This window comes from Auxenochlorella protothecoides, assembly GCF_000733215.1.
Source record: "Auxenochlorella protothecoides strain 0710 unplaced genomic scaffold scaffold6, whole genome shotgun sequence".
Taxonomy (NCBI): domain Eukaryota; kingdom Viridiplantae; phylum Chlorophyta; class Trebouxiophyceae; order Chlorellales; family Chlorellaceae; genus Auxenochlorella; species Auxenochlorella protothecoides.
In genome coordinates this window covers 148,281-157,375 of record NW_011934399.1, presented here as the reverse complement: position 1 = coordinate 157,375, position 9,095 = coordinate 148,281, and the positions used below count along the sequence as shown (strand labels likewise).

The following is a 9,095-nucleotide window of genomic DNA, read 5'->3' as shown; positions in this document are numbered from 1 at the left end:
GGCGCGCAGCTCGCGCAGCAGCAGCAGCAGTACGGGGAGGGCGGGGACGCCAGCTTCGCGGCGCTGCTGGGCATGGGCCCCGGCGGCGGCACGGCCGCCAAGCTGCAGCAGCAGCAGGGCGGCGGCGGCGGCGCATCCCCAGGCGTGGGCTTCCAGGAGGAGGAGTTCCCGGCGCTGCCTGGGACGATGGCGCGTGGCCCCGCTGGCGCGCAGCAGGCCGCGCTGCAGGCCATGCTGGCCGGCGTGGGGCCCAACACGCAGCGCGGCCAGCAGGTGGCTGCAGCGCTCCAGCAGCAGCAGCAGGCGGCGGCGGCCGCGGCGCAGGCCCAGGCGGCCGCGGCGGCGCAGGCGGCGGCCACGGCCGCGCAGGTGGCGGCGGCCGACCCGGCGGCCGCCGACGCCGCGCGGTATGGGCTGCTGGGCCTGGTGGACGTCATCCGCACGCCGGAGTCCGACGCGTCCTCCCTGGCCCTGGGCTTCGACCTCACCTCCCTGGGCCTGAGCCTGAACTCTGCGGAGCCCATCTGGAAGGAGTTTGGGTCGCCCTGGGGCGAGCCCGCGGGGAAGGTGGACGCCGAGTTCAAGGTGAGGACGGGCGCTTTTGTTTTGGACGTGGGACTGCCGGAAGGTGGGGCCTTGGAAGGGGTGTTCTGCGGTCGATGGACTGTGGCGCCCCGGGTTTCTTGTAACGGCCACTCAGAAGAGGCCGACCTCCCAATCCCACTCCATCAGCACCCCTCGTCCCCCGCTGCCCTGCATGGGCCTGTATGCTGCCTCGCCCCCCCCCTTTCCTCCCCCGTGCTCCGACAGTCCAGCGGCACCCTCCATCCCCCACTTCCCACCAGACCCCCGCCTGCTACCAGCACAACCCGTTGAGGCTGTCCCAGGCCTACTTCTCCAAGTTTCAGCCGGACACGCTGTTCTACGTGTTCTATGGCATGCCGGGCGAGGACGCCCAGGTCCTGGCCGCGGAGGAGCTGACCAACAGGTGCCTGGTCTTTGGCTGTGATGGTGTTTTGTGTGTTGCAAGGGGGGAAAGGGGTGGAGCAGTGGGCTTCAATGGGCCTGGGCCTCTGGGGGGGAGGACCAGTGGCCATCCTCGCCGGTCGCACCTGCCCCTGTGTTTGCAGGTGTCTTGGGCCACCTGGCCCCCTCAGGCTCGCCGCGCCTCAACAAAGCCGTACCCTCGTCACGCTCCCCGCTCCCTCCACCGTTCCCAGGGGCTGGTACTTCCACAAGGAGCTCCAGGCCTGGCTGACGATGGTCCCTGGCACTGATCCCACCCAGAAAACGGACCGGTGTGTTGCTGGGTCGGGGAAAGGAGCTTTGTTGCCGGGATGTCCACGGCAGGGCTTGCGGGCCGATAAACCGGCGAGGGGTACGGTGGATCCAGGTCCAGAGGTGGATGCTCTGAGAGGCGCTCGGGCGTCCCCTCCGCCCATCAGACCCACGGCGTTGACAGGGGAACCACTCCCATCACTCTCCCTGACACCCACCGCACCTCCGCCTCCGACACACACCCTCCCCGTGAAAAGCAGGTTTGAGCGGGGCGCCTTCTTCGTCTTCGAGCCTGCCACCTGGGAGGTGACGCGCAAGGACAACTTTGTCGTGCACTTTGAGCACCTGGAGCGAGCGCCCCCGCTCCCGGGCAGGCCGCAGCCCGGCCTGCAGGCCAGGGCTTGACCGCTGCGCGCTCGCAGGCTGCGAGCGCCGGGCACCTGTGCGTGCCCGGGACCATGCGAGTGCCCCTTGCATGACTGGGAAGTGCATGGAGGTGGTCTGATGCTCTGGACTGCCCCTATGGGGCTCCAGAGTGCACCTTGGCTGGTGCTGCAACCCAATCCTGTGGAGGGGCGATAAATCTCACGCGTTCCACCGAGAGCGCGATGAAATGACGAGGGGCCGTGGCCAGATCCCCAATCGCAGTCAAGTCCCGCCTCCCAGTGCTCCAGGAGCGATCATTCACCCGTTTAAAAGGTCTCACATTCTGAAATAGTGTCGCAAACCTTCTGATTGACCTCACAGGGCAAGCGACTTCTCGGCTACAGGTGCCTCATGTCCAACGCGGAGCAGGTGTGCTCACGACCATGCTCCTGGGTGCACCCCTCGTTGCATTCAAGACGAAGAGTTGTATATAACCATTCTCTCCTGCATCGTGCCTCCCCGCCGCAGTGGTTTCGGATCATCGACAAGGACCGCAGCGGGTCGCTGGACGTGTTCGAGCTGCAGAATGCCCTGGCCCTGGGCAAGATCAACTTCAGCCTGAAAACCGTGCAGTCTGTCATGCGATTGTATGATGCGGATGGGAACGGCAAGATGGGCTTGCCGGAGTACCACCGGCTGCACTCCTTCCTCAGCAATGTCACCCTGGCCTTCCGGCGCTACGACACCGACAACAGCGGCAACCTGGACCAGGCGGAGGTCAAGATCGCCCTGCGGGATGCAGGCTTCAATCTGGACGATCCCGCCTTCATAGCTCTGTTCAAGTCCTTTGACCCTGACAAGTACGTCTGCTGGTTGTGCAGGAACGGGATGGCGGGATGGGCGCCAGTGACGAGAACATCGACTCTGTTCATGCCTTGGCCGACGCCCACGTCCATGGATCCCCCTCACTCCCCTCCCCCACCTGGTAGCAGGTCCAACTCGCTGTGCCTGACGGAGTTCATGGGGATGACCATCTTCCTGCAGAGCATCAGCGCGGCCTTCACAGCATTTGACCCCAGGCGGACCGGCCAAGTGTCCCTCAACTTCAACCAGGCCGTCTACTTTGTCAGCAATTGTACATAATATGACCTTTGGTGCCTTGTTGACTGTGCGTCCCACCCTTGACATGTCGTCATCGCCGCCCAGGCTCTCTGCTTCATTTGGTCCCGTTCCGTCCCTGGCGCTGGCTGTACCTCTACTGGCAGCGTGGCCTTGCTTGCCTATACTCCTTTCCTGTGCTGGGAAGGACACCTGACCACCACCCACCTCTCATTGACGTGCTTGCTGGCGGCTAGCAGACTCCTGCGGGCTGTCGAAACCTTTTTGTAGGAACAAGGATCAACCATACCAAACAGCCGGTACATGCGCAGATAGCATCTCAACGCTCACTCAGCGACTCTTTCCTGGCAAACATGTCGTCCACTCGGGCGGGCAGTCGTGCCGGGGCCCCCACCATTTCTTGTCCAGGGAGGGGAAGGTGGAAAGCACGAGCCAAACTGTGCAGCAAGGCGCTCTCGTTTTTGCCCCGCGCATCCATGCAGGCCATGAGTCCAGGCACGTCGGCGCACCCCGCAAAGGTTTCCTGCTCTGCATTCCCAAGCGAGTGCAGGAGCACGGCGCCATGCACTCCTGCGTGGCGGTTGGTGGGCAGGGCGTGGTAGGCGGCAGGGGCCGAGCACCCAGCCACATGCATGAAGGTTGAAGCTGGCACGGAGTCCCAACAGGACCTCATGCAGGATCCTGGCTCTGTTCGGCAAGACACAGGCAGGGTGTTCTCCAGCCCAGTCGCCACCCCAATACCCCCCAACACGGGCTTGGTGCCTACCGGGGTCAACCAGCATGGACCCAGAGGCTGTTTGGAGCACCCTGCGCCCCTCCCTGTCCACGCCGAGCACCCTGGCACGGACTTGGAAGGGGTAGACCGGCTCTGACGGCTGCGAGCTGCTTGCTCCAGAGGCCGCAGCCGCAGCCTCGGCACGAGCCCGGGCCTCTGCCACGAGCGCTGCCTGCTCCTCCAGGGTCATGCTCCTCCCATCGCAACTGCAATATTGCGTGGGGAAGATTAGCATGTGGTTGGGTCTGGGGCAAGGGATCGTACACCGAGGCGTTCGACTCCCTCCCAAAAGCCGAGTGTCTGCTCAGAACGGCACCTAGACTGGGGCATCCAGGATTCAGGCCCATCCACAGCCTACCTGGCAACGAGCACGGCAATTTCTTGGTCGCGCGCAGCCAGGATGGCCGCGCGCGTGGCCTTCCTCGCCTGGTGGCGGTAGAGAGATGGGGAGAGGGTGACACGGCTGTGACCGATGTCCCATGCAATGCCGAGGCGCAGCCACACGCATGCGGGGCGTGCAGGCGCCAGCTGCCTGGCCAGCGGCCCCCTCCACCCCCCCGGACCAGCCCCTCCCACCTGTGCCAGCTCAGCCTTGCGCTCCTTGCTCTCCTCTGCCTGGACCTCCATCTTCTTCTCAATAATCTCCCTGTACGCATGCAGAGAGAGGTGTTTTCCGCCACTCCAGCAGGGTCTGCTCAGCCAAGTGGCAGTGTCGCTCCGTCCGGAGCAGTGCGGCAGGCTCTCGTCATGCGGGCGCCGACAGGCTTGAAAACTCGGCCCCCTCCCTCCCACCGGAACCGACCTGAAGCGCCAGGTGTCCAGCGCGTCGTGCACCAGCGCATGCAGCATGGCGACGCGGGTCTCCGCCGCCAGTCCCCAGTACCCCCCGGCGGGGTACTCGGTGAGGGCAGGGGGGGTGGCGGGGGCGCACGCCCTCGCCGCCCACGGCTCCGCACCCGGCGGCAGCGTCGCCAGGTGGCCCGCCACGGCGGCGGGGGCGTCGCGGGCGGCGCTCTGCGAGGGCGTGTCCCTCCACCGCTCCAGGTAGGCGAGCATGGCGGGCTGCCAGGCCGTGGGTGCGACGGGGCCCTTCACCTCCCACGCCTCCCGGACCTGGCACAGGGAGCAGCAGGAGGGGCCGGGTTGTAGACCCCGGTGATTCCCTCATTCGTATCGCGCCAAATGAGAAGAGGTCGAAGGTGGGCCAGGTCTCCCGAAGGAAGACATGGCCACCTGCTGAGCCCCTTCACCAGCCCCCATCTCCAAGGGTGAAGAATTGGCTTCGCCAATGCCGGGCCACATAACAAAAGCAAGCGCCGCGACCCACCGTCTCGAGCAGGCGGCAGTGCAACGCGGCGCACTGGGAGGAAAGGGTGTCGGGGGCCGTGGCGGCCGTGGCGAGCAGCAGCTCGGCGGCCAGGAGGGGGGTGGAGAGGCCGCGCAGCTTCAGGCCGCCCGAAAAGGCCTCGACAAACTCCAGCACCTCCAGCAGCTGGGGCAGGCACGGTGCAGCGGGGAGCTGGAGGCGAGCCGGGAGGCTGGCGGCCCAACCCGCACCACCCCGCCTGGCCGGCGCCTTGTGACCCTGGCGGCCAGGCGCCAGTGCGACGCACAGCGCCAGCACTTCCTGGGCGGCGGTGGTGGTGGGGTGGACGGTGCAGGGGTTGGTCGTGCGGCGGGCTCGTAGGTGGTTTGCGTGCCCTTGGAAAGGCAAGGGCTGCTGGCATGCTGCATGATCCTGTGCAGTCAACGGGAGGCTCCACCAGCGGCTGAAGCTCGATCAAGGGCCCGAATGCATGCTCACCGGCAGGGGATCGGGCCGGGGCCCCAGCTCGGTGTCGACAAGGAGTTCTGGCGTGGCAGCGGTCATCGCAGCAGCCCCGGTCCTGGCCCTCTTCACGGCCGGCGCCGCGCCGCTTCCCTCCCTGCGCCGCTCCGCACTGAGCATGCTGAGGCCCTTGGCGGTGGGATTCTTGGCCAACAGCTCCGACACAGATTCGAAGCCGGCCGTGCGGGCCACGGAGGCCAAGATCCCGGTGGCCTCCAGCCCTTGCTTCTGCGGGGTGGGTCATGGTATGTGCTTGGAGCATGTTGGGGCACAGCCTGGGCTTGGTACCGCCTTCCAAACAGATCCTGTCTAGGGGTTCTGGTCTGCCAGCACCGACAAACATGCCAGCTGTGCTGCGCACTGACAAAGAGTTCCCTGGCGCATTCAGGATCGTGTGCTGCCCTGGTGCCTCCCCCTGTTACGCTGGGGATTACACTGCCCTTACCTTGCGGCAGTTGCTGCAGTTGCAGATGCTGGTGCAGCGTGGGCACTGCCAGTCTCCCAGAGCATTGACCTGGAGGTGAGCAGAGAAGTGACGCACTTTTCATTGCGTCCCTGATGAAGGATGCACTGCCGAGAGTCAATCGCCTTGATCATTGCTGGTCTAGTTCTGCTGGGGAATGTGGGGCATGCGGGTTGTCCCAGGCCAAGGTGCAAGCATCCCTCATCCTCCCACCAAGACCTCACCTCAGCCACAAACTGCTTGTATCGATTCTCCAAGCACCGAGGACAGAAGTAGAGGGTGCATTTCGTGCACTTTGCCTTCACCTCCACCGTCTTCTGCCGGCACTGCAGCGGAAAGTTACGGTCGCAGGTTTGGGGTCCGCGAACACCATCATCTCACCAGAGGCAGCTTCCCCAAGCGAAGATGCCCGTCACAGCCTCCGGGCCAGAGTCTATCTCTGTTCAGACTTAGATGCACAATTCAGAAGCAGAGCATATCCTCCCAGCCACCAGATCACAGTACCTGGTGGCAAGTCGTGCCGTTCTCGCTGTCATAGATTCGTCCGCCCTGGTGCCTCACCCCTGGGTTGGCCGTTCTCTGCTTCTTTGCCACAGGGGCCTCTGCAAGTAGGGACAGAGAGGAACCACTCGGAGGCTCGATTTCATCCTCTTGGTGTGCAAGGTCTTCTTAGCCTGCTCACTTGCCAGCTTCCAGGGCTGCACCGCCCTCAGCACAGAGCTTGGCAAGCCAGCCATGCTATAACAGCACTTACCAGGAGGAGGAGCAGCTGATTCAACCACAGCTGCTGCAGGTGCCACCCTTGGCATTGTTGGGTATCGAAGCGGCCGAGGCGCTCCCAGTCACGCCCTGTGCTCCGTGAGGATTTGACTGGCAGCTGTCGCTGGGTGGCGCCCACTCGGGCAGTCGAATGTCAGCCAATGAAACTCAAGCGCACAAGAAATAGCTCATTGAACACCCGATCTTAAGGTGGCATAACATGCACTTTGAGCCGGGAGTCACCATCGCGAGATCCGTGCGGCCTGTCCCGATCACTCGAGCGCAGTTTGTATGTCTCCCGCCAGTCGATTCTGGGCGCAGGCTCGTCCCATGCGGCACTGACAAGCGATGGCGACATCGGGCCTGCTGCAGCGCTGTGGCACTTTGAAACAAAGCATGCATTACATTTGAAGGTATTAAGATCTTCGCGATTTCGACTGCATTGGGTCCTAGGCATCACTCGGTCATCCACGCTCGCTCAGGTCATTTGTCGACTGTACACTAACCATCGACCAGTGTCTGATCGCCAGCGCCCTGTGCGCAGCTGGCTCCATTTGCGCCCGATGCAGCTGCGGGCTCACGCATGTCTGGTGGCGTGCCTCCTCATCTCGGCTGTGGTTGGGGCTGTGGCGGTGACCAGCGAAACCCCCGTCGCCAAGACCAGGCCTCTGGCCTTTCCGTTCAACGTCAATTTCAAGCCTCAGGACACTTGGGCTCCCGAGGCGGTCTTTGGCGTGTTTGTTTTCCTTTTCCTGATTAACATTTGGCGTGGGAGGCAGAGCAATGAGCGCCGAGCAATCTTCTGGGCCACCCAGGTTGGCTGGATGTCCTGGGGCAAGGCATTCCTACGAATGTATTCTGGAGGGGCTTAGGCAATTGTCACAGTGTCGCCTTGCCACGACAGATGGAAAAACACCCCATTCATTCACTCTCCCACTCTGCAGCTCATCTCGGCGGAGAGCCAGCTGCCTGACAACTTTGCCCTGATCGGTCCCGGCAACTCTGGCGAGGGCGAGGTGCTGGTCCGTGAGAGCATGAACATATACTGCGTGCATGTCTCCGGCCGCCGCTACTGCAAGGTGTGCATGGGTCATGCTCTCATGTGCCTGGCTCTGGCGTGGCCACTCTCTGGGCGCGGCCTGCAGCGGTCAGGGGGGCAGCTTTGCCTGGTCAACTGGCAGCCACGCCGACCATGCGTCAACACCCCCTCCCCACTTGGGCGCACCGCAGAGTGGCCGCCTGACCTTCTTCTTCCGGAAGCGACAGGACCTGCTGGCCTGGGCGGTGAGCGGCATTACCCGGTCCCCAGATGTCCTGGACATCCAAATCGACCTCAGCCCAGGGTCTATCCCGCCTCTGGTCCTGCTGATCGCCAGGGCTGGCCATGCCAAGACACTGGCCAAGGAGCAGGCCGATGTCAAAGTGAGGAGGAGCATGCTTCGGGCTGCTTTTTCTTATGGAGGGGGTGGTGGGCGAGTGATTTGTGAATTCATCTCATGAAGGAGTTCAGTGTCTGTATGCAGAAGCCCCTCGACAGTCCGGTGTGCCCACGATGACATCTTGAGCCACCAAGCCTGGCTGATGTCGGGATCTTCTGTGACAATCCGGCACATTCTCCTGCTGGCTGTCGCCCAGCTAGTTTCACGCTCCTCGACCCCACCCAATGGACAGACATTCACCAAGTTGCTGGAGGTGAAGAAGGACCGCCTGGCGGCATGGCCATCCATCGACCTGGCAGTCTACGCCGAGCAGGCATCCGCCTTCTACGACCTCATGACGCCCTACCTCCTGAGCCACTCCTTTGGACAAGGCGCCTGGGAGGAGTTGGGGACCTGCTTCCGCCACCTCCACATCACCAGCGAGGGCCAGGGTGACGATACCAAGCAGGCGAGACGTGCGGGGGGGAATTGTGGTGGGTGGAGGGTTGAGGTGATGGGTGGTGTGGCGAGAATGGTGCCATCACCGTTGCTGAAGGGGCCAATGCTGGATCATCTGCTGTGCCACCCTGGACCCTGCTTCCCTCTTCAAATTATGTTGCTCTCACCCCCAGCTTTGGAAACCCATACCACATCCACCCTTGCGACGAACAGTTCATCAATTTGTCGCTGGAATTGTCGGAGGAGAGGCAGTCTCGCAAGGTCTTGGAGTGGCTGAGGGCTGTCATCATCCTGATCGATTCCTTAGGCACATTCAAGTTCACACCAGGTACCTCTCGCTGCATTGTTCTGGGGAGGGGAAGGAACTCGGTGGGACAGAGGAGAGTCAGAGTGGCAATTCTATGGTATGTCCACGCGACTGACTCCAGCGCCCTGAGAAATTGGGACTAGAGTTATTCCTCAATGCTCAGCACGTTCACCCTGCATGCACATCCATGCGCAGAGCAAGCAAAGCGTGCGGCAGAGAACAGAGCCAAAAAGGAGGTTCTGGCCCTGAAAGCTGCTGAGCAGAAGCGACAGGAAGAGCTGATGGCACGGCGAGAGAAGAAGGCTGAGCAGGATCAGGTGGGA

The 9,095-nt window shown here is 63.2% G+C and overlaps 4 protein-coding genes across 4 annotated transcripts in view; 3 read left to right on the top strand and 1 right to left on the bottom strand.

The window, feature by feature from the left end:
* F751_5198 (putative NOT transcription complex subunit VIP2) overlaps positions 1–1,683 on the top strand; it is a gene marked incomplete at both ends in the record, with an annotated part of 3,225 nt that extends 1,542 nt beyond the window's left edge. Inside the window, 5 exons of the mRNA XM_011402797.1 lie at positions 143–273; positions 451–585; positions 846–988; positions 1,221–1,298; positions 1,539–1,683. Of these exons, the coding sequence (XP_011401099.1) occupies positions 143–273; positions 451–585; positions 846–988; positions 1,221–1,298; positions 1,539–1,683 (632 nt within the window). The remainder of the gene's footprint in view (positions 1–142; positions 274–450; positions 586–845; positions 989–1,220; positions 1,299–1,538) is intronic.
* A 372-nt stretch (positions 1,684–2,055) lies between these two features.
* Positions 2,056–2,787, top strand: F751_5197 (Penta-EF hand domain-containing protein 1; the record flags this gene model as incomplete). The annotated part of the gene is made up of 3 exons (XM_011402796.1): positions 2,056–2,073; positions 2,173–2,504; positions 2,637–2,787. The coding sequence occupies 3 exons, from the start codon at positions 2,056–2,058 to the stop codon at positions 2,785–2,787; spliced, it is 501 nt and encodes a 166-aa protein (XP_011401098.1).
* Positions 2,788–3,082: 295 nt separating this feature from the next.
* On the bottom strand, positions 3,083–6,205 carry F751_5196 (Cell division cycle-associated 7-like protein; the record flags this gene model as incomplete). The annotated part of the gene is given in 10 exon segments (XM_011402795.1): positions 3,083–3,333; positions 3,530–3,744; positions 3,897–3,964; positions 4,115–4,184; positions 4,341–4,435; positions 4,866–5,030; positions 5,343–5,594; positions 5,812–5,880; positions 6,054–6,155; positions 6,173–6,205. 10 exon segments carry the CDS (start codon positions 6,203–6,205, stop codon positions 3,083–3,085), a joined length of 1,320 nt encoding a protein of 439 aa, XP_011401097.1.
* A 946-nt stretch (positions 6,206–7,151) lies between these two features.
* F751_5195 (Magnesium-protoporphyrin IX monomethyl ester [oxidative] cyclase 2, chloroplastic) overlaps positions 7,152–9,095 on the top strand; it is a gene marked incomplete at both ends in the record, with an annotated part of 5,633 nt that continues 3,689 nt past the window's right edge. The window contains 5 exons of the mRNA XM_011402794.1: positions 7,152–7,403; positions 7,533–7,667; positions 7,819–8,010; positions 8,260–8,482; positions 8,968–9,089. Coding sequence (XP_011401096.1) covers positions 7,152–7,403; positions 7,533–7,667; positions 7,819–8,010; positions 8,260–8,482; positions 8,968–9,089 — 924 coding nt within the window. The remainder of the gene's footprint in view (positions 7,404–7,532; positions 7,668–7,818; positions 8,011–8,259; positions 8,483–8,967; positions 9,090–9,095) is intronic.